At 39.7% G+C, this 25,288-nt stretch overlaps 1 protein-coding gene and 2 long non-coding RNA genes across 3 annotated transcripts in view; all 3 read left to right on the forward strand.

Annotated features, from left to right (window-relative positions):
• Window positions 1-1,493: 1,493 nt before the first annotated feature.
• The window catches only part of LOC119485216 (hydroperoxide isomerase ALOXE3-like), a 44,215-nt gene continuing 20,420 nt past the window's right edge, over window positions 1,494-25,288 (forward strand). Inside the window, exons 1-5 of the mRNA XM_037764615.1 lie at window positions 1,494-1,633; window positions 1,814-1,982; window positions 2,347-2,554; window positions 2,724-2,802; window positions 3,369-3,491. Of these exons, the coding sequence (XP_037620543.1) occupies window positions 1,839-1,982; window positions 2,347-2,554; window positions 2,724-2,802; window positions 3,369-3,491 (554 nt within the window). The 5' untranslated portion in view covers window positions 1,494-1,633; window positions 1,814-1,838. The remainder of the gene's footprint in view (window positions 1,634-1,813; window positions 1,983-2,346; window positions 2,555-2,723; window positions 2,803-3,368; window positions 3,492-25,288) is intronic.
• Window positions 11,886-12,292, forward strand: LOC119485226. The gene is made up of 2 exons (XR_005206227.1): window positions 11,886-11,978; window positions 12,228-12,292. It is a non-coding gene; the product is annotated as an uncharacterized LOC119485226 (long non-coding RNA).
• LOC119485224 lies at window positions 20,943-21,949 on the forward strand. Its single transcript, XR_005206225.1, has 2 exons — window positions 20,943-21,186; window positions 21,475-21,949. It is a non-coding gene; the product is annotated as an uncharacterized LOC119485224 (long non-coding RNA).

Genomic DNA, 25,288 nt, shown 5'->3' on the forward strand with positions numbered 1-25,288 from the left:
TTGATATGTATAACAGACAGTTGCTATGTATAACAGACCGTTGCTATGCGCGCAGTTCTGATCTCGGACTCTGGAGGATCGTTTTTGTGTCAAATTATTGATTTCTGAAGTAATTAGCCATGTAATAAGCGGGATAATGTACAGCTAGTGGGTCATTGTTCTGAAATAAACCCCTTCAGGGCGATGCTTTGCATCGGGGTGCCGCATCACCCTGTCAGGGTTTATTCCACAACAATGACCGGCTCGCTGTACATTATCCCTTACTTAAAGGTTTAAGTGCAAATTATTACTTGCAGTTGCATCAAGAACATTTATTTACTCCTTAAATTTAAGTTGATACAAAACTTTTAATAACTGGTGTGTCTACCTGATTGAAGTGTATTAATAAGTATCTATTGACTGCAGATATGCCATTTACCCCATTTCATGCTTGGAACACATGATACATTTCTTAATGTAGACCATTGACCAAACCTGCTACAGTTACATATCATATATTGCTGGATTCAGCACAGTCATACCATTCCAGAAAATCCTGATTGGTGTTTCTAGGACAATCCCAGCCAAAGCTAACTAAAAGTAAATGAATACATTCATCATAGACCTTCAAATTTGATACTTCCGCTTATTGTACTTATGTGTTTGTAGTACTGTATTTCATCTACGCATCAATATATTCACATTCTGTTTCTTAACACGCGTAGAGGAACCCCCTGTCCACTATCACATCAAATTTGGGATCAATCAGAGCTAGCATTATGAAATTACATGAGCTTTGGTTTACCATCTCCCATTTGGCCTGGCTTCATTTTGCGCTTTTTCTATCTATGGGTTATGTCACAATATCTGTCAATTTAACCATTTTTGCAGTAAAATATTTTTATACAAGAACCATTTCATATATGGGAGACCTAGGAGAATATGAAAATCATTGTTGTGCTTTGTTCTACCTCCGGTAGGGGTATCTCGAAAACTAAAGCACTTTTGGGGGTCTTCCCATTAGCCTATATTGTTGTCAGCTGAAAATCACAACCAACACATTTAAAAAAAAAAAAAAAAAAAAATGTTTATTAGCTTTGCATGAACAAACAATTGTGTCAGAGCATTTATAAAGTGAAAAGGCATATATTCCCTTTATACAAAGACATTATAAGAGTGGCAATTGACATATTGCTAAACATCAAAACAACTTACACAACTAAGAAAACTAAATTAAGGCAACCATTACCCACGCCACAGCAAACACAATATTGATTGAATATTGAGTTGATTGTCTCATGTTAATAATAGACCTGTCCAGGGTGTACCCTGCCTTCGCCCAATGTCAGCTGGGTTCGGCTCCAGCCCCCTGCGACCCTGAATAGGATAAGCGGATACAGATAATGGATGGATGTCTCACTTTTAACAGTGGAAAAGCTGGTTTGTCTTTATCAAATGATCTAAAGCAGCCTTAAGGCATCACTATTTGCGTCACATTACTGTCATTTGGTAAAGGTCCAGCACACCATCACAAGAGCCGCCTATTTTCACTGGCTTGACACTCCCACACAATATGTATAAAAAGAGAAATCCGCTGTGATTTATTTTAACAAAAGAGCAGTTCATCAAAGGAACTTCTTGGTCTTATTAACAGGTAAGAGAGATGCTTTACGAAATTTAAAAGACAAATTTAATATTAGTTGTTATAATATCTTTTCCAATGCCATTTTCTTTGTGATACCAGTATTTTAAAGGTTTTTTGCACTCAGGCTCACCTAGTGATAGTTATCCAAATAACTGCTGAGAATGGTTATTATTATTCTCTCCCCACCAGGATTCTTCTACTTTCCAGAGTGAAAATGGTGGATTATGAAGTGACCATATCAACTTCCTTTCTCGACAATGCCGGCACTTCAGACAATGTCTTCATTAAGCTGGTGGGCAGAGACGGGAAGAGCGAACACACGAAACTCGAAGGAGGTTCATCCTTCGCCAGAGGGGCAGTAAGTCTGAAATATCCCTCTCTATGTTTAAATGTATGACACGTTTCCTCAACTTAATCTAAATATATCAAATTAGAGAAGCTGATGTAAACCCTCGCCAACTCAGACTCATATGGGCAGCAAAGGGATAAGTGCTGCTCTGCAGGTCTTCAACCTATGTTCACAAATGTCACCAAAGTAACAATAAATCCCCATAATGGGCTGTAAAAAATGTATGTAGTGGACATATTGCACAATTTGGATTTTGTCCACCCTTCCACATTCAGTGTTGTATGCTAATTATTGAGAACTTACAGCTCTTGGTTATCAAATACACTTTATCTCTTCCAAAAATGTTTTAAAACCTTTTCTATCATTACTCCAGGTGTCTCATTTTACCGTGTCCTGCAAGGACTCCATTGGAAAGCTGGTCCAGATACAGCTAAACAAACAGCATTTCCCAGAGTTTCCAGAAGACTCTAAATGGTGGCCAACCAAGGTGGTGGTGAAATCCCCTGAGGGAGACACCTACAAGTTTACCATCTGCCGCTGGATCAATGACTCTGAGGTGTACTGCTTCACAGAGGAAAGAGGTTTGTGGTAATTAGCTTGTCTGACAGCCTGTATGTTGTTCACTGACTTCAGAACACACAAAAGAAAGACAAGGTCTGCAAGTTAGACAATAAAGATGCTGGAGTAAATTCATGCTAATACACTGTATATATCAACAATTTTAAACCTTGTTTTGTTTTTTTCTTCAAGTTAATATAAAGTCTACAGTTGAATCGGAGGTCAATGAACGCAAATGGGGCAAGACCTATGCGGTGAACGACGACTATCGGTGAGAGCTCAGAGCTTATACACACTTTAACTTTATGCACCTCAAAACTAACATGCAGCCAAACCTCTTTGGTTGAATATATTCATGATATATAATTTTAAATTAACCACCATATGACATTGTTACACCTGCCAGGGTTTATTAAAATGTATTGTAAAATGTATACTATAACACATGTTGTGGGGGCGGCAGTAGCTCAGTCCGTAGGGACTTGGCTTGGGAACCGGAGCCGGTTCTAGTCCTGGCATAGGATCAAGTACGGACTGTGGACTGGTGGCTGGAGAGGAACTAGTTCGCCTCCTGGGCAATGCCGAGGTACCCTTGAGCAAGGCACAGACCCCCCAAGCTAATATACTAGGATGGATTAAATGCAGAGACTACATTTCACGGTGTGCTGTGCTGTGTACAATACAATGTGTGACAATAAAAGCTGATTTACATTTACATTTACGAAATTGCAATATTGTTTATGTATGCTTGAAATTCTCTAAATTAAAACTGCAGATACACAGGGATCTAGACTGTCCAAAGTTCCTCACCACTCTGCTCTTCTCTATTTTTACCAGCTGGAATGACTCTGAAGAGGAAATACCCCACCACCTGAAGGCTAAAAGCTTTGAGGAGCTGCCTCATTCGGCCAAATTCTCCTACATCAAGAACGCCGAGTTTAACTACACGGCACTCACTGGGTAAGGTCCTCAAATTCTATCAGATATCTTTCTATGTAACTATGTACCTGCCTATCAAAGCAATTTAAGGCATCATAAAATGTAAAATTACTCTGCTTTTATTTTCTAGTCTGCTTGACATAAACTTGAAGTTACTCTGTGATTCCAAGGAGACCTGGGCTGATATTGAAGATATCAATGGGGTGTTCTGGGGCAAATACCCTGACATATCAGGTACTACCATAATTTAATAGAATACTTTACACTGTATGCTTACAAATAATAATAATAATAATAATAATAATAATGATAATAATAGTAATAATAATACAAACTTTTATTTATATAACACATTTTAAAACAAAGTTACAAAGGGCTTTACAATGAAAAAAAGAAATATATATATAAATATATGTTTTGTATAAGTTTCAGTCTTAAGGTTATAATAGTTTTACATTTTCAATTAGTTTTTTTTTTACTTTAGTTTACACTTTTCAATTTAGTTTTAATTTAAGTCAGTTTTCAGAGTGTAGTTTTAGTTTAGTTTTAGTTTTTCAGAAAGGTTTAGTTTTATTTATTTAGTTTTCATTTTAGAGTAGTTTTAATTTGTTTTTGTTAGGGCCAATAATGTCTCCGAAGTATGTAGCTACATATACATTCATGGTTGGAGAACTGTGAAGGAATGGCCACAATGTTTAAATATTTTCATTTGGGAATCAAATTGAGTACTCTTTCACTACCACACTCAGTAGAAAACTTATCATCTGCAATTTCATCTTAACCCCAGTTGGTTAAGATTGGACCTGAGCTGAATAGCTTGGTTAAATGGCATCACGTTCCTGTTATTTAATTTTACAAGACTAGGCTAGTATTATTTGTGATGTAATTGCAGCATAGCGTCATCTCCTGGAATGTCATGTCCGATGAATTTCTGTGGTTCAACGTCACGAGAGTTGAAATTAATGCTGTCTCCTTTTTTTGGTAGTGATATATTATAGCTAAAAATCTAAAACTAAAAAATATTTACATACATTTTTATTTTATTTTTATTATTTTTTTAACCAGGCAATATCATTAAAGTTTAGTCTTAGTTTTTCTTAAAGGATTAAATTTGTTTACAGTTTACTGCAAAATTTTCCAGTGCTTATTTTCATTTTAGTTTCAGTTTAAGTTTGCGATAATAACCCTGACCAGAATAAAGTGTGTCGCAATAGTCAAATCTAGGGGAGATAAAAGCATGGATGATCTGCTGATGAAAGGAATGACATGATGGTCACCGATTTAGAGTGAGGAATCCACTGATTGCTGTTTGAGCAACTGTTTAGGTCACTTGATGTAGATTGAGGAACCCAAAGTTTGCTGCTTAGCAAATTGTTTAGGTCACTAATTTTATGTTTTATAATGAGTTTTCTCGATGCTTTTAATGTTTTATGTAATTATGCGCTTTGAATTGCCTTGTTGCTGAAATGTGCTATATAAATAAACTTGCTTTGCCTCACTGTATTACTCAACACAACATACACAACACAACACTCATCTATACCCCTGATATGTCCCTTAACAATCCTGTTCTTGTTTCTCATTTTCCAGAGTAGCACACAGTTTGAAACTCAATGAAGTTCAACTCTGTTCTTTCTCCAGACTACGTCCAGAAACATTGGAAGGAGGACGCTTTTTTTGGCTACCAGTATCTAAATGGTGTCAATCCCATGTTGATCCGGCGTTGTTCGGCTCTGCCCGAGAACTTTCCTGTGACTGACGACGCGGTCTCCCTCAGCTTGACAGATGAAATGAAGGTGATTGCCTTGACCTTGATTGATTTTAGAGTCATGTTATTCCTCATGACATGTTAATTTAGAATTGCACTTACATGTTCACTTAATATACAGTATGTAATATCCAAACTTTATGCATGTGCGTCAAATCATTTCTCATCCTCACAGGAAGGCAACATATTCCTGTGTGACTACAAGAGTTTGGATGGACTGACACCAAACACCATCGATGGGAAGAAGCAGTACTTGATGGCTCCCCTGGTCCTGCTCCACAAAACACCTGACAAAAAGCTGATGCCGATTGCTATTCAGGTGAGATTAGCACTCAAATATAGCTAATAGTGAAGTTTTAAGTTTGAGTATTGATTTAAACAACTATCATTCAAATCGTAAGATGTAGGTTCCCCTGCGACAGGAAGCAACCAACTTACTGAAAGTGTATTTGCAAGTAGCAGCTACCATGAATAGTATCTATGGCAGCTATGAATCCTCTCTGCTAGGTAAGCAGTTCATTTCTTGCTGCCCGAGTCATGTAAAAAGGTTCCTCTTATAGCCATATCCAAGTTTAACAGGCTGACAGTTGAGTCTGATGCAAGTAGGTCAAGTCAACTTTATTTAGTTTGTTTAGTTAGTTTAGTTTAGTTTGTAAGACTGAGGAAAGTAAAGCTTCTGTTCTCAAGGTGACCCTGTGTTCTCACCTGGGATTCAATGAAAATATGAATTTCCACTTCAGAGTATCAAACTAAAAAGCAGATGAAAGCTATAGTAAATAGTCAAACATAAAACAACATAATTGACCAGTACTGGTAATGAATTGAATGGATTGAATGAACCACATCCTCCTTCCTTCTCCTGCAGCTGAAGCAGACTCCAGCAGATGACAACCCCATCTTCTATCCTACTGATTCTGAGTACGACTGGTTGACGGCCAAGATTTTTGTGAGAGGAGCAGATTTCCACGAGCATGAACTCAATGTTCACCTGCTGCGCACTCATCTGCTGGCGGAAGTCTTTGCAGTGTCACTGCTGCGCAACGTGCGGGAGTGGCATCCACTTTACAAGGTAACTGAAAGGGAGAATACTGAACTAACTGTAGTTGTAGTTTTTTCAACTTGGTGATTTTTGTATCTTCCAAAGTTGATGAATCATAATGTTTTAATGTGTATATATTTTCAAGTATATCACACTGCTGAATGGTATAGAAACGTCAAGATTTCTGACTTTGTTAACATGTAATAGTGTCACTAACAGAGTTCCCTCTTTCCCTCAGCTCCTCGTACATCACACTCGCTACACGCTGAATATCAACTACAAAGCTCGAAATAAACTAATATCGGGGACTGGATTTTTCAAACAGGTACAAAAACACCAACACACTCAGTAGACCATTACCTAAACAATCAAACAAGTTTGTTTTTTCAATATCATGTACAGTATCTGTCTCTAACTATATTCCTTACATATTTGACTGTTCCTTAGCATGCAGCTTCTGGTGGAGATGCTATGAAGAGACTCCTGGAAGGATCAACGGCCTCACTGACCTACAGCTCCCTCTGCATACATGAAGACATTGCTGAGCGAGGGCTGGAGGCTGTGCCGAACTTCCACTACAGGGATGATGGACTCAAGCTCTGGGATATCATCCACAGGTAGTACAGGTGTCCTGATATTTGGAAAATAAGAGCCCAAATCCTGCCCTCTCTACCAGCTAGCTTTTTTTCTCTTGTAACACAGTTGGTTTTCTCAAAAAGGATTTATTTCATCATGGCCACTGTTTACCAAGAAATAGTTGCAGCATGTAACCCCCCTCGTAAAACTACAAATTGTTATTTTTACATTTCTTTTTGTGTATTGCTTAAACAAAGAGATAAAATGTGTTCATTTGTGAAATTTAGAGATGCTGGTATTGGCATATATTTTAACTTTGAAGCACGCCAAACTTTGGGATATCATCTACAGGTAGTATAGGTAGTTTGCTGTGCTTTACACAGTGTGTCTCAGATTTCAGTACAGGATTTGCTTTCCTTTTCCATTTGCAGGGGAAAAAGTTGTTAAACACAACTAGTGCTAGAAACCAAGCAAACAACTGAATCACATAAAACTAATGATGGTAATGAGGACAGGACAGATCAGCTGGCCAGCACAAAGGCTGCACATCTGTGTTAATGAGGTGCTCCAGCAGGGAGCAGCAGTCCTCACAGGAAAGCAACCCAAGAATACAAATGATTAGAGAGGCAATTTTATTCTAGTTAATTCTTCCCCATTTACCTGCCTGGCTATCCTACTCTGCACGAGAGCCTAGTCTGATTTTGCCACTACTGATCAGAAGTGAATTGTGTTGTATTGTATCTGACTGCTTTAACATGACTTAGTTGACTGGGGCTGTATTAACCAGTATACTGTAAACAAAATATTCGGGATACAATACATGTTGTTTAAGACAATTTACTGTTTAAATAAGAGACCATTCACAACACAGCGTCCTGAAATAGGAAAATAAGAGAGCCCCAATCCTGCCCTCTCTATTAGCAAGCTTTTGTTCTCTTATCTAACTCATTTGTTTTTTCATAAATTATTTCTTTAATCAGTCTTTCTGAAAAACTGCAAGAAATGTGTAGGGTTTTCTGTCCATCTAAAGGTATCGACTGTAATATTAAAGTTGTATGATCCACTGTGCCGAATATTGCACCAAATTCCTCAAAAGAACAGAACTGATCATTCTAAAGAGATGGCCATTCAATTGTCTAACACAACAGTGTCTCACTACTACAGTGTGAAGAAAACAATTGTATAATTCAACTAGGAATGTGTTTTACAGAACTGGTTCTCATTTTTTCAAAGGTTTGTGCAGGGAATGCTCAGATTCCACTACAAGAATGACGCTACGGTCCAGAAAGACCCATTAGTGCAGAGGTGGATTTTGGACATTTTTGAACATGGATTCCTTTCCCAAACAGGCACAGGTGAGTTTTAAAGAAAAGCTCAATCTTAATGATGATAAATGTGCACTTTAATTTACCATTATATTATCATAATGCAAACCTCAGTCAAACTTTAATTTCTAGATGTCTTTAAGTAATGCAGTTTATTCCCTCTAATTCTCAGGAATTCCTCAGAGCTTCACCACCGTGAAAGACTTGGTCAAGTTTGTCACCATGGTGATCTTCACTTGCTCAGCACAGCACTCGGCTGTGAGCGCTGGACAGGTGATGCCTTTTAATTATGATGTTGCTGTTTTTGTGGAATGAATTCATGAGGTTTTGCATTTTTTTCTGGACTGGAGAGAGGTGGATGAATTCTGGCCAAAAAAGTGACCTTTGACTTTGAAGATTGTTATCGTTAACATAAACAAGTCTCTACAGCCATGCTCGCAGGTCTGTGAGGCTGCTAAATGCAACAAATGCTAACATACTCACAATGACAATGCTAACATACTGACTTTTAGCAAGTATAATATTTACTACGATCACAATCTTAGTATACCCTGTTAACATGCACGCATGTGCAAGCATTTCCTCATTAGCACAAAACACAAAGTACAGCGGAGGCTGATGGGAATGTCATTAGTTTTTAAGGTATTTGGTCATAAACCAAAGTATTGGATAAATACAAATTTGATCCAATGATGGCGCTGGATGAAAAGTCAGAGGATCACCAACGTTATCACCCTGAGGTCAACATGAATGTCTGAACCAAATTTAATGGCAATCCAGCTGAAAGTTGTCGAGACATTTTTCTGAAACCAAGAATGTTAACCTCATGGTGGCACTAGAGGAAAAGTCAGGGGATCACCAAATTCATCCTCTGGGGACCATGAATGCCTACAATTTGTTTTTATTTGTTCCAATCCAAAATTCATGGCAATACATCCAATAGTTATTGAAATATTTCAGTGTGGACCAAAATAGCGGACTGACTGAACAACAGTACAACATGGCGTGGCTTCAAAGAGTATTAATCAGTCATCTGTCAATCATTCATTCGTTGCAGTATGACTATGGTGGCTGGATGCCCAACAATCCCACCACCCTGCGACTTCCTCCACCAACCACAAAGGGGACAACAAGTGAGGACACGATGCTGAAGACATTGCCTGACAAGGGCACGACAGCTCACGGAATGGCTGTCCTTTGGCTACTTAGCAAGCAGTCCTCTGACTCGGTAAGTGCATATGACTTCATGAAAATTAAATTACATAAATCCCATTTATGTTCAAGTTGTGTAAAGTAGGTAAATATGTCATTAGAACACAAATACCCTCTTTGACCCACTGAAGAAATCCACTCCCTACAACTAGGGATTTCACAAGAACCAATACTTTGGTACCAAACCGATGCCAATAATCTGAAAACGTGACAGTACTCATTTTTCTACAGTATCACAGGTACTGTCAGGGCTCGAGACTCATGGCGCCCCATTGTCCCGGGGACGATAGAAAATGTGTTTGAGACGCAGTAAACTCACTATCGACTCGTCCATGGGACGCACTCTATTTTTTCCCTGATAATGCTACATTGCGAGCAACAAATCTGTGTTGAAATCGTCAGAACGAGAGCTAGGTAATGTTAGCTGTTAGCTCCATGCAGGACTGTGCTGCTTACCCGACCGGTTCTCACTCCCAACTTGTCAAATACCACCGTTTGGTAAGTGCCCTTCAGCATCGGAAACCAACGCACAGAGGCATCCTTTAGTGACAGTAGGTCAACAGTAGTCGAGAACAGCCCTACTTTTCAGTAAAAATGAGTATGGAGTGCTGCAGGAATGAGTCCTAGGACGCAGCATTTAAGCGGTTGCCTCGTCTCAAAGTCAATGGGTCTTTTGAATGCGTTTTTGTTTAGGTGACTGAATTAAGATCTGCAATTAACACAAGCTGAAGAGATTTTAACGTTTTGTTCTACAATATAAAATACATCAGTAAATATCCCACTCATGAATTTTGAAACTTTTACATGTCTTTAAAAAGGCGGTTGCTAAGAAGTGGCTAAATGAGACTGCAAAACGTCATCATGCCGACTCGTCCACCTTTACAGCCTTGTTGTGCATACGCACGCTCATGCGACCGTGGTGTAGTTTGTTTGTAGCCTAACATTAGCTTTTTACTTCTGGTGATTTGTATTCCAATTCACAAATCACAAAAAGCGGTGTTCATTTGTGAGGATTCTCTTGCTGAACAAAACGTGTAAGTATCATAAACTTGTGTTTGCTACAGAGCTTATTTTCAGCAATAATTCAAAATCCCATTGGCATTTTGTCGAGGGAACCAGTGCGACGCTAACTTCCATGTTGGCCTACAAAAATACGTCATTCCTGCACCACTCTATCGGGCGAAGGTAAATTATAACTTTATCATGATGTGTTCAAATGTAGTTTTTAGTGAGAAATCTGAATTAATCCAGTTGTTTGAGGGAGATGTTTTCACAGCAATATAAAATAGATAGTAGAGAGGGAATTATGACCCGTTTAACTCCCTAACCACAACCAGAATGCAAGCAGTAATAAAGGAGTGTATGTTAAAGTACATGGGATTTATTGTTTTATTTTAGTTTTTTACCGTGGTATCAAATTGGTATCGAGAATCAAGGAATTTCACTGGCATTGGTAAAAACTACTAAGTTTCTGATATCATGACATCCCTACCTACAACAGTACATTACATTGCCATTAGTTTATGTCTGATAAACATTTAAAATGTAACTGGAAAACATCTATGTCTAATGTATCTTTGATGTCATCAGGTCTTTCTTGGTCAGTACGGGAACGACCATTTCAGTGAGGAGATTCCCCGCCAGCTGATGAAGGCTTTTCAAGGAAGGCTTCAAGTGTTAAGTGCATACATCAATATCAGAAACAAGAATCTGAAGGTCCCATACAGATACCTGGATCCAGATGTGGTAGAAAATAGTGTGTCCATTTGAATGTCAGAAGGTGTGACCTCCTCAGCTGTTGGCCAAATTCAGCTACATATAAACAAAGTGGGAAAGGGAAGTTCTGTTCTGTCTGTAATTTCGTTACAGCTTAATTGATTTAACCGTGGGGAAAATGTTCTGTTTTAAATCATAATCCACATCTTAAGTCTTCTTCTTAGTTTGTCAATGGATATACGGGGCATCTTATAAAAATAAATCACTGTGGGAAAAATATTATTTTGCATTATGATTGTAACACTTTAGAAGTAAACTGTGCCTTTTGACTTATTGTCATAATGAAGTATAAACAATTGTAGGGACCTATGTTTTGCTAAATTTACCATATGCAGTGTAATGTATCTGTATGAACTGTGTGGGTCTTTCCCATTGGTGCTTTTATACGGCTTGACTCCTCTCCTCGACTCGCGTCTTAGTCCCGCCCACGGGAGATGCGAGCGGAGGAGGCGAGGAAAAGACTCGAGGAGAGAGGAAACGAGGAAATATGTTTTTAGAGACATGAGACGTCGTTTCCTCTGAAGCGTCACGTGAAGCGACGTCCGTTTCTGATGACAGCAGCCGCTGATCACAGCTGGATCAGCTGTCAGTCAGATTCAACAGCTGTTGATGTCTGATGTTGTGCCTTCAGTTTTGGGGCAGTAGCGCCCCCTCCTGGGCCTTTTTATTTCTCGCTTATTTTGACATGCACTTTGACCCGGAACCGGAAGTCGCCATTTTAGTTTCAGAATGCAGCCACATTTTCGCTAATTGGTCTCAATAACCATCTGCTGTAATCCTTCCTTTTGTTTATGCCTTCGAAAGCATCGTCTGTAAGTATTGGTTTAGCACAGACCATAGAACAGTAGCTTGACTGTATTTTCGTGAAATATATTTTATAAAGCCTTATTTTGATACTTGCTAGTTTAACCACATGTCATTGTCATTTATTGTTGTTATTGACTATTGACTATTATCATTACGTACAGTATCATACAGTTAGAGAAGCTATGTGAAGTTTATACTGTAACGAATAATTTGATTATGCATTTACTGATTGTACTCTTTGTTTATGTCTTCAGTTTCACTCCTATTCACATTGTATATGAGGGTGCCGCCCAATAAAGCACCAGGAGCTTGGACGCTATATCCTGACTCACGTATTCATTTGAATGGAGTTTGGCTTACTGCTGAATTGTGTACCTACTGTAATGGAAAATTACATTGTATGTAATAATGTCTCTTTATGCAACAGTGGAAAGTTACTGTCTGTGTGCTCTTCATCTCATGCAGTGAGAAAGTACTGAGTGTTGACTTTTACTGGGACACTGTCTGAGTAAAACATTGTAATAATCTCCTGCGGAGCACTCTTCTGCAGACTTTGTGCGACTCTGTATAACCAGTGCCTCTTCTTGCAAGAATAAAATACAACAAAGACATTTCATCTGTTTGGGATCTTGATTTCAACGTTCATTAGGACTCATCTTGGAATACTGAAAGAATTTCCATTACAATTTGGCGTTGTCGGCAGGATCCCGTGGAAGATCGTCCTGAGACAACGGAAGACCGGTGACTGATCATCCAGGAGAAACCTCCTGCCTGTACCTTTACAAGTTAAGAGACGACAGGACCGATCCCCAGCGACTCTGGACCATCTCTACTCGGATCCAAAGGACCTGATTGAGTCCAACAAATCAACTATTAACCGGGTGAGACGTTGAAATTCTGATGTCTTTTAATCATTGATAATAACGATATTGAAAACCAGTATAATATAAATAATGAAATAGAACATTGAAATTGAGGTTTCTTGAGTTTCATAACAATTTCCACTTGTCTAGTAATAACTGGATTGTTGTGGATTTTGGGTTGAAGTAATTTCCTGACGTGATTTGAGATTCTTTGTGGCATCTTTTGTCCTCCATAGAACAAGTGATAAAAAAGGAGAACTGGAAAATAGAAATGGATGTTCAAAATTAAATTAACGTTGTAGTTTCTTGACCTAACACACACAAGGAGAGCAGGACAGTGAAAAGACGGATACGCAGCTGGCTAAACAACACTACAGCAGCAGATCGCAGTGAGTAACAGACATCATGGACGGAAAGGACTTCCAAGGCTCTACACTAAAGGAAACACAGAGCTTACGAGATGGAGCATCGGTCAACAGTTCCCAACATTCTGTTTTGACTCGATCATCTAGATCATCAGTCAGTGCCGCAACAGCACGAGCAAGAGCCAAGGCAGAGGCTGCACGAGCACGTGTTACATTTGCAGAGAGGGAGATTGCCATTAAAGTTGACAAAGCTAGACTAGAGGCTAATTTGGACGCCCTGCATCTCGAAAAGGAGGCTGCAGCTGCTATTGCCCAGGCAGAGATATTGGAGGCAGCAGCAGAGCATGAGGGTGAGGAGCTTCACAACAGGAAAAGCCACCCAATAACAGTACAAGGCACACATGAACGTGTGAGTGATTATGTCAGGGACCAAGCCACACGTATTAGCCAGCAGTCTGAGTCAGCTTTAAACTTACTACATGAGCAACAATCGAAACAACCCATGAGGCTTACATCTCAAGATTCTCAGAAGGTTTTGGAGGAAGATGGCAACCAGTATGCTGTAGGTCATGCCAGTCCCACACCATTTAACTCACAACTAAGGTCAGAGATACCCCAGACCTCACAGATACCTCACAAATCTCACTCATCTGTCCAGCTACAAAGCATAAATGCCCCTCACGTTAAAAAAGAGGCAATACTACAAGGACCAGGCAGTGACATTTGGCATCAAAGGTCCAGGTCTAATGCCCCTCAGTATGCAGCTACGTCACATGCAGGACGTTATCCAGAGTCTTCAGTTATGATGGATATCGCAAAGTATCTGGCACGCAAAGAGCTTGTGAGCACCGGCCTATCACACTTTGATGACCGTCCAGAAAACTATAGAGCATGGAGGTCATCTTTTCTCAATACAATAAGAGACTTGGACCTTACTGCTGGTGAAGAGATGGACTTGCTGTCAAAATGGCTTGGTAAAGAGTCCTCAGAATACGTCAGGCATTTGAGGGCAGTTCATATAAGCAACCCAGAAGCAGCTTTAAAAATCACCTGGGACAGGCTTGATGAATGTTACAGCGCTCCTGAGGTCATAGAAAGTGCTCTTTTTAAGAAGCTGGACAGCTTTCCCAAAATCACAAATAAGGACAACTACAAGTTAAGAGAACTAGGGGACCTTTTAACAGAGCTACTCTCAGCAAAGGAAGATGGCTATCTACCAGGCTTGGCATACTTGGACACCGCACGCGGCATCAGCCCCATCGTGGAAAAGCTGCCATACAGCTTACAGGAGAAATGGATTTCTCAGGGATCAAGGTATAAGGAGGAGTATCATGTCTCTTACCCCCCTTTTTCTTTCTTCACTCATTTCATCTGCCACCAGGCTAAAACAAGAAATGATCCCAGCTTCGCACTTCTGGGCAACAGCTCTCCTCAGAGTGAGGAACCTCCCTTAAAGCGCTCAAGTTTCAGAACCCCAGTGTCTGTGCATACGACTAATGTCTCCCGTGTTGCAGCTTGGAATGAAACAGCATCTAAAGATGATCTAGCTAGACACTGCCCCATCCATAACAACCCCCACTCCCTGAGGAAATGCCGTGGCTTCAGATTGAAAACCATTGAGGAACGGAAAGCCTACCTGAAAGAGCAAGGGATCTGCTTCAAATGCTGCTCATCATCTTCGCATATCGCCCGCAACTGCAAAGCCACATTGAAGTGTGATGAGTGCACCAGTCACAGTCATCTTACAGCTCTGCATCCTGGTCCACCTCCATGGGCATTCAAGGCCTTAAACGCCCCATCAGAGGACGGCGGGGAGGAGGAAGAGGAGGATACTTCGTCAGCACCAGCTGTGAATTCTCTGCGTACTGAGGTTTGTGGTGGCAACAGAGTTCATAGAATTCGACAATCTACACAGCCAAGGCAGTGGCAGTATGTACCCACGGAGCATAATCCTGCCGATCATGCTTCCAGGTATGTCCAGGCCTCTGAGCTCACCAATTCCAACGGGCTCACAGGACCAGCGTTCTTGTATGAACCACACAAAACCTGCAGTGAACAGCAAGACGTCTTCAAGCTCATTGACCCAGACTCAGATACAGAGATCCGACCACAAGTGACAAGCTGCGTCACTAGCACAAGGGACAAGCCTCTCACCCCTGAGAGGTTTAAGAGATTCTCTTCCTGGAAGTCTTTGCAAAGAGCAGTTGCAACACTCATTCATGTAGTTCATTCTTTCCAGTCCGCGACCCAAGTCCCTTCTAAATGCAGTGGTTGGCATCAGTGTTCAAAACCCCACACTGTCAGTGAGCTGTCCAAGGCAATGATCCTCACTCAGAAGCAAAGCGTGCCACCTCCACCTGGAAAGTTCACAGAAAAGGATCTCTATAAACAGCAGTGGCGTCAAGTGCAGAGCTTAGCCAACCAATTTTGGCCTCGCTGGAAGCGAGAATATCTGCAGACTCTGCAAGTTCATCACAAATGGCAAGAGTCATGTCCTAACATCGAAGAAGGCAACATTGTGCTGCTGAGAGACATCAAAGCAGCCCGAAATGACTGACCTATGGCACTCGTTATGTGCACCTTTCCCAGCGATGATGGAAGAGTTCGCAAAGTAGAGCTCAAGGTGACCAAGCAAGGGTCAAGCAAAAAGTTCCTCAGGCCTGTAACTGAGATCATTCTCCTTCTGAAAAAGTAGGACTGAGACCCTTTAATTGTTGTTCAGTTATCTATATGTGGCAACTTTACAGATACCAGGCGGGGAGTGTTGTGCCTTCAGTTTTGGGGCAGTAGCGCCCCCTCCTGGGCCTTTTTATTTCTCGCTTATTTTGACATGCACTTTGACCCGGAACCGGAAGTCGGCATTTTAGTTTCAGAATGCAGCCACATTTTCGCTAATTGGTCTCAATAACCATCTGCTGTAATCCTTCCTTTTGTTTATGCCTTCGAAAGCATCGTCTGTAAGTATTGGTTTAGCACAGACCATAGAACAGTAGCTTGATTGTATTTTCGTGAAATATATTTTATAAAGCCTTATTTTGATACTTGCTAGTTTAACCACATGTCATTGTCATTTATTGTTGTTATTGACTATTGACTATTATCATTACGTACAGTATCATACAGTTAGAGAAGCTATGTGAAGTTTATACTGTAACGAATAATTTGATTATGCATTTACTGATTGTACTCTTTGTTTATGTCTTCAGTTTCACTCCTATTCACATTGTATGTGAGGGTGCCGCCCAATAAAGCACCAGGAGCTTGGACACTATATCCTGACTCACGCATTCATTTGAATGGAGTTTGGCTTACTGCTGAATTGTGTACCTACGCACACACACAAGGAGAGCAGGACATCTGAACTGTACTAGTACTAATAAAGAAAGAGTTATCAGAGCAGCAGTGTTTCCTCTCTGTAGCCTGTTACCTGTTTAACAAACACCTGCACATGAATAACAGCTGCAGTCTGTATTTCTACTGTGGACTGAGTCCTGCTTAGAGGACCAGGAACCATCTCTACTGGCACAATAACTTTATATTATTTATTCATTATTAGTGTCAGTAGTTATTGATATTCTGACAGTAGAAGTTATGTATTGGGCTGCATGTTTGAGGGAAAAGTGAAATTATATAACTCAAACCCGACGCTCAGGAATTATCAGCCTCATGTGACTGAATGGAAATGATGATAAATGATGTAAAAGGTGTAAAAGAGAGACTCTCCTTCTCTCTCTGACTTTAACTGAATACTTAATAAAAGTTAATGAGTGAAATAACAGATCATCAAAAGAAAACTTTTTCTAATGATTGAAGAAAGTTGATCGAGGTTCGTTGTCAACTTTTATAAACCCCTCTCAGTGTCAGACTCGTCCTCCTGCTGCTGGAACACTTCACCATCAACATGGTCCGTCTGTTGTTCACACCTACAGTTAACACAGGTTATAATTAGATGGTGAATCAGAAAACAACTAAACTATTAATCTTTTAATCTGTGATCTGTCTTCACTCCGGTATAAAACTCTAGTGATGTTGATGTATCAGATCAGTCTGATCGGCGCAGCGTCCAATCAATAACTGATATCCAATAAGGGGGCGTGTCGGTCGGTGATGAACTTCCGTGGAGGAAACACTGGAGGATACACTGGTGTATCCTCGCTCATAGCTCCTCCAGCAAGCCTCCTCGCTTCTCGCTCCTCGCTCCTCGATGTGCATTTTATGAATTGGGACGTCCTTCAAGATGGAGGACTGAGATCGATTTCCGGGTCACAGCCGGAGGATCGAGGAGCGAGGAGACGAGGAGGCGAAAAATGACGAAATGAGAAGTACCTTGTGTGCAACAACCAGAAGCACATGGCTAGTTATTATGCAGAATGACATCAATCAGTTGGAGCAAAGGATTTCATTGGTCAAACATATATATATTTCCACAAGCGGAAATCTGTTGAAATCGAGTTCCATCTGAATATTTTTTTTCCCAACACTTATGATTTGTAGGGGTGTGCAAGCATTCATAAGAACCCACAAAATCAGTTTTTATAAATTTACATGCACATTTTTTGGACGAAAATCCGTGTCTGGTGTGAAACGGCTTTAATAATTAAACCAGAATTACTGCCTTGCGGTTGTTTGAGTCAGCCAACCAGTCAAGTTGCAGTTTACATCCATGTCTGTCCAAAATGTCATCACTTCATCATTTCTTCCTAATTGTCATAATTAGCATATGAATTCTTGAGTTATGGCCAACTGTTTTATGATCATTTTATCTGTGTAAAGTGTCTTTGAGTTTCCAGAAAAGCGCTATATAAATAAAATGTATTATTATTATTATTATTATTATTATTATTATTATTAAATCAAATTTCATCATTTTATTCTATTAGACATTTTAGTACAAATCTTCATAATTATCATATACATTTTTGAGTTATGGCCCAAAACATGTTTTTGAGGTCACAGTGATGTTGACCTTTGACCATTAAAATCTAATCAGTTCATCCTTTAGTCCAAGTGGACATTTGTGCTAAATGTGAAGAAATACCCTCAAGGCGTTCCTGAGATATCGTCGTCACGAGAATGGGACGGACATGAAGTCACAGTGACCTTGACCTTTGACCTCTGAACACCAAAATACAATTATTTTATCCTTGAGTCCAAGTGGATATTTGTGCCAAATTTGAAGACATTCCCTCAAGGCGTTCCTGAGATATCGCGTTCAAGAGAATGGACCGGACGGACGGACAACCCAAAAACATAATGCATCCGGCCATAAGTCAATAACGTAAAAATGATTGAGGTCATGTCTATATATTGTACGATAAGTCAATAACGTAAAAATGATTGAGGTCATGTCCATATAGCATACGATAAGTCGATAACATAAACATTTTTGATGTCATGTGCTTGAGTCTATGTCCATATATTGTCCATATATTGTACGATAAGTCGATCTAGTAATTATTGCGACAGGCATAGTGCTAAACAAACAAAGGTTATGACATCCTCCTTCTTTTTACACAGCTGTGGCATCCTTTTTCTCCTCCCTAGTAACCTTGACCTGGTAACCTTGACTGTCCACTAAAGGTTGTGAATAATGCTTCAACATAAGATACTTTACATACCAACAAACTTTTTTTAAAATACTGTGGAAGGTGTTTTAAACCATATATTACAGATATAACAACATATATATTGAACAGTTTGACTTCTAGATGAAAAACAAGCATGCATTTGTTTTACTGAACTGACAATAACTAAAAAATATGAGCCTGATTTAACCCAACATTACTGATGTTAACATGCCTTTAGCACTATTAATAATAGTATTAATAACTCACATTAAGACTTAAGTCATGTTTGTCTGTGTATTTAAAGAAATGCCAATCAATTTGAAACCAGTTTTGAATTCCGATGGCAGGGCGTCATCAGTAGAGTAAAAACCTTTTAAAACTCAGAGAAGTAGGGGCAGCTGTAGCTCAGTGGGTAGAGTGGGTCATCCTTAAACTGATCCACAGCTTATGAAATGTAAATACATGTATGTTTATGGTGAATGTAATCAAGTTTAAGGTAAGTTTTTGAGGTAGGCTACTTACTGAATTTCCAAGCAGCAGCAGCAGCAGCAGCAGTAGTAGTATGCTTCCAAAACTTAACAGGCATGATGAGTTCTCACGCGAGGTGTCCAGTTAAAGTAGGTAAATTTAAATTAATGCAGCTTTTTTCATGCAGTTTATTTACTGCATGAAACTCAGCTACGGTTCTTACTTCCCTGAGTACACTGTGATACTTTGAATGAGTGTGGCAGCATGTGTTGTGGAAGTCAAATCATGTGATGCTGTATTGTTGTTGTGTAAAAATGCATTTTAATCACTAGGTGGGAGTGTCGCGCTTCTTATTTATGGCGCTTGAGGTGAGATGAGTGATGCAAAAGAGAGGAGCGCCCCAGAGGCTCAAAAGAGCCCTTCACCAAGGGCAAGCATCACCGGGCATTACCTCCTCCAGACCCCCTGCAAGAACCGCTTCACGAGAGGGTGGCCATTAAGGGTATACCCTGAACTTGAAATGCATTTTTACTAGTAAGCAATCTTTTAAAAGCATTCCTTTAAGCTGTAGTAGGTGAGATTTGAGCAAATATGATAAAAAAAAGTTATGTTTATAAAACGGTTGCTATATCGTGACAGGAGTACATGAAACAAGTAACCTGAAAAAAAATCATGTGCCTCTGTGTCCTCCGGTGTCTGGAGATTTCATATACCGGAGGAAAACAAGCAGTAAGAGCTGATCTGAGGTCCGCTGTCCAGCTGCCGTCTATGAGAGCCGGCTGTCAATCACTTATGAACTCCGACCAAACGGTCAAACTAGGCAGCGCTGATCAAATATGAATGAATATTATGTTACGTTAATGCCTATTTCTCGTCTCAAATGTTTTCAGAATCATCTTGTAGTGCACGGTTTAGCTGTAAAATGAGAAAGTTTGTGACGCCGCCGCCATTGTGAAATATGGTGTAGGAACGCCAAGTTCTGGTCACATGACCGGAGCACAGCCAATAGGAACACTCTCTCAATTAAATGACCTGTGATTGATCAAAGTCTCCTGTCACGGGCTAGATTTTTTTAAAATCTGAAAACAGAGCCATGAGGAGGTGCAGAAGTCTAGTTATCTATCAGAACACTTGAATTACAATATGCTGAAAGGTTATTATGGAATTTTTGCCAAATGATGCCAGAAATATACTGCCAACTGACACTTTAAAGGCAGACTGATTGAACCACTCTTCAATTTTCACCACTTTTTGTATGTTTGGTGTTTATTTAGACAAATGTAGAAAAATGTACACAGCTCCAAAGAACAATAATCTTGAGTAAGCATTTGTTTATCAGTAAATACCTGTTATTGTGTCCTCTCTTATGTTTTTCCCTTCTGTTTACTCATTAGCTTTAGCAACTCCCTGAATTAGACAAGAAGCAAAATGTATTTTATATTGACCAGCATCTTTACATCTTATCTTATGTATGTGTCTGATGCTGCACCCGACAAGTGTGGGGATTGTGGTGTTAAAGAAAATGTGCAGCATATCCTAATTCAATGTAAAAAGTATGAGGCTGAAAGAAAAAGACTACAGGACCAAGTCAGAGAGGAGGGACGGGATTGGGATCTGATGGGGATACTGGGAACAGAGGGTGAGGGGGTTGAAGGCACCAGGAAGGCACTATTAATGTTATTATTAATGTTCTTAAGAGACAGGATTGGTGGATAGAATTTAAGAGTAGGAGTAAAGAGCAAATGACATGATGTTACACACTCTTGTACAGTAGGTGGCAGTATGCACCTTAAAGTTGGTTGCGATCCGCCAGAAACCGAGAGAAGAAGAAGAAGAAGAAGAAGAAGAAGAAGGATACAGAGATTTACTGAAGGAGGGAGAGCAGGTGATTGCTCTGCTTTATTGTCATCATAAACTGATAATTAAGCGCCTAGCCAGTACAGGAACAAGGTATTGTGTGTCTAATATGTTTTATGATTATATACAGTAACATTATGTGATTTAGATGAACGCATTTACAGCGTCTGTGTTTAATTGTGTTGTCATTCTGACAGTCTTGCCAACATTAGCTTTTCATGGACATTGCTGTAATGCTAGCTTTCTAGCTTTTCATGTGCACATATTAGGCTTAAGGTTTGATTAATGCTAATATGTATGGCAAATACAGTATATGGATAAGGTTTGTAATGTTTCCATTTTTAGTAAGAGCTCATTTTATTTTATTTGTCTGTCCTTTAGCTCTTACGGTGTTTAAAGAAGAAAGGTGTTTAAGGAAGAAAGGTGTTTTCTGAAGGAAGGATATTACAGAAAGCAAAGTGAATTTGTGTTCAAAATATGGCTGACGGCTGAACATAAATAAAAGGCTTCTGAACGCTTCACCATTGTCTGGCTGGGGTTCGCTACAACTGGCGATACTCCATATCTCAGTTATGTGAACAGAATGTGTGTTGTTTTCCCACGGTTCTTCAAACAAGTTCCTGAGTCAAGTCAAGTCAATTTTATTTGTATAGCCCAAAATCACAAATCACAAATTTGCCTCGGGGGGCTTCACAATCTGTACAGGATACGTCATCCTCTGTCCTTGACATTGCAACCCTCACATTGGATAGGGAAAAACTTAACCAAAAAAAAAAAAAACCTCTGAAATGGAATGATTAGTGAAATATGTCAGACATTAATTATGATTATGCTTTTATAAATGGAAATAAAACATGGCGGACACAGTAACATGTAATGCAAGCCAGAACTTTACAACACTCTACGACATATTTCAAATCTTCCACGAATGGGTGGTGGCATTGATCCATGGCCACATCTATCTGCACCCCACCTCTTCATGAGAAAACTTTCAGACAGGAGTGCACTTTGTTGAAATGTCACTCTCATCACAGGCCACAGACACACACATACAACAACACACTTGTTGTCCAACTTGTCCAACTTGTTTGATCAACCGTTGGAAAACAACAAACGTTCTGTTCACATAACTGAGATATGGAGTATCGTCAGTCACGGGTAATTAAATAACAGTGAGCAGTGTGGTGGCAGTTTCTGTTAAAACAAGACACAAACCAACGTAACAACTTGTCTTTCAGTGAATTTAATAAAAAGGCATACATTAATAACTAAAACATCTGCAGATGGACTCACGAGCACAGCCACCTGTTGTGGACTGTGGCAAGTGAGCCCCGAATACAAAGAGTAGTCAGTATTTATACATTTAAAGCATAACATGAAGATAAGTGCAAAGAAGAAAGGAAGAGAAGGATAGAAAGTGTATCAATGCGTCAGCACACAGCAGACAACAAAGCATCACAAGACATAACAAGTATTTCAGCAATCTGTTGTTTGCAGTTACAGAGAACTAAAATGTCAGGTCACTATCCTATGGTGACGAAGTTGAACATGTGAGGCCCTGAGATTATCTAAAGGTACAGTGTTAAACTGCAGATATGAAAATTGCCATTACAGCAGATTCAGGGTGGATGATCAATTATGTGCTGCCAGATTGTGCAACATTCAGTTAGGCTCATCATATCCACCCAGGCTGCCGCACCACATCCTGCAGTCTGAGAGACATGTAAAAGTTTCCTCTTTTACATGGTATATTTGTTTTGTTTTTCATGAGAGAATTCCTTAGTCTGGTTATTAGGCTAGTGGGAAGACACCCAAAATTTTGAGATACCCCTACCGGAGGTAGAACAAAGCACAACAATGTATTTTATATTCTCTTAGGTCTCCCATATATGAAATGGATTCTTGTATAAAAATATTTTACTGCAAAAATGGTTAAATTGACAGATATTGTGACATAACCCATAAGTAAAAGAAACACAAAATAAAGCCAGGCCGAATGGGAGATGGTAAACCAAAGCTCATGTAATTTCATAATGGAAGCTCTGATTGATCCCAAATTTGATGTGATAGTGGACATGGTGTTATTCCACATGTGTGAAGAAACAGAATGTGAATATATTGATGCGTTGAGGAAATACAGTACTACAAACACATAAGTACAATAAGCGGAAGTATCAAATTTGAAGGTCTATGATGAATGTATTCATTTACTTTTAGTTAGCTTTGGCTGGGATTGTCCTAGAAACACCAATCAGGATTTTCTGGAATGGTATGACTGTGCTGTGCAGCAATATATGATATGTAACTGTAGCAGGTATGGTCAATGGTCTACATTAAGAAATGTATCACATGTTCCAAGCATGAAATGGGGGTAAATGGCATATCTGCAGTCAAAAGATACTTATTAATACACTTCAATCAGGTAGACACAACAGTTATTAAAAGTTTTGTATCAACTTAAATTTAAGGAGTAAATAAATGTTCTTGATGCAATTGCAAGTAATAATTTTGCACTTAAACCTTTAAGTAAGGGATAATGTACAGCGAGCCGGTCATTGTTGGGGAATAAACCTTGACAAGGTGATGCGGCACCCCGATGCAAAGCATCGCCCTGAAGGGGTTTATTTCACAACAATGACCCACTAGCTGTACATTATCCCGCTTATTACATGGCTAATTACTTCAGAAATCAATAATTTGACACAAAAACGATCCTCCAGAGTCCGAGATCAGAACTGCGCGCATAGCAACGGTCTGTTATACATAGCAACTGTCTGTTATACATATCAATGGTCTGTTATAAAGAAATAACAAAGAGTAGAACGCCATGATTGACCGATCAGAATTGAGTATTCAACAAAGTCATGTAATAAGTATGAATGTATAACACCCACATGAACATAAAACGTTCCCTGGTCTATTTGTTTCTTGCTTTTTCCATCTTTTGAATGCAGCATGTCCATCCACATTATCTTCGGTCACAAAATGTGTCATGTTTGGACCGTCAGGAAAGGTGCACAAGCAAAACTCAGTTCACACTGAGAAATAGCATTTGAATTTCATCACTGCAGTATGGGTGTGGGATGTTTCTGAGCTTTTGTGGAGCCTGCTAGGTCTCTGGAAGAACGTGGCCTCATGGATCCGTCTTCTGACTGTCTATTCTTTTCCAATGGGATTCCAGAGAAGTGCCTTTGGAAGATGGCTATGACACCACATTGCTGGCTGATAGAGTATGGTCTAGACCTGCTCTATATGAAAAGTGTCTTTAGATAACTTCTGTTATGATTTGATGTTATATAAATACCTTGAATTGAACACATTGCTCTCAGAACATGTTGGTTGAAAGCATCTTCAGTCAGGGGATGTTGTGCCTGCTTATTCATTGATTGTGGATGCCAAACTGCATCTCAGCTCATCAAGGCTAGTGCATGGACTCCTGTTCTCTTTTGTCCTCACAGATGGAGTAGGGCTGCACGATTATCAAAATTGCATCGATATGGCCTACTGCAATTTTCAAATCGCAGTATTTGTTAAAATCGCAATATTTGTTTGAGGAAACTACTTGTTAAAGGTAACTACACCAGTGAGGTTGCGTACCACTGGTGGTACGCAACCTCGCCTAGTGTGAGAGGCTGCCCCTTGCGTAGTATGAGAGTTGTGTGGAAGAGTTTAAGTACCAGTTCTAGTGCTACCCCTTTGACAAAAGTCAACAATAAGTAATATTCTTATTAGGAATAAATTTGCCTCCTGCGTGAACTGTGCATTGCTAAATAGGGTAGGCCTACGCTACTGTATTTTAACATCGGTCATAATGGTGGTACTTGGAGAGCCAAATATTTTCTGAGGTGGTACTTGGTGAAAAAAGTTTGAGAACCACTGTTCTAGGTCATTGAATGTCTGAAAGTCTGAGTTGTGGAGACCCTGCAGAAGAACCATGCCATCACTGATGTACGCAGATTCATGTAATTCCTCTGAATTCGGTAGTTGCTGTATTTCCTCAACTACAGTCTCAATTTTCTTAGCAAAGTCAGCCTTTGTTGTTTTCCTGAGGCTTCCATCATCATTACACAGAGACAGAGGGACAGCAGCAAGTTCATGAGACACCTCCCTCTGCTTGGAAACAGCAGGATGTCTTTGGAAGAGCACATTTGAATCCATGCAATCTTGTTTGCTGGTCACAAATTACTTTTTCATG

This window comes from Sebastes umbrosus, chromosome 3 (genome assembly GCF_015220745.1).
Source record: "Sebastes umbrosus isolate fSebUmb1 chromosome 3, fSebUmb1.pri, whole genome shotgun sequence".
Lineage (NCBI taxonomy): Eukaryota > Metazoa > Chordata > Actinopteri > Perciformes > Sebastidae > Sebastes > Sebastes umbrosus.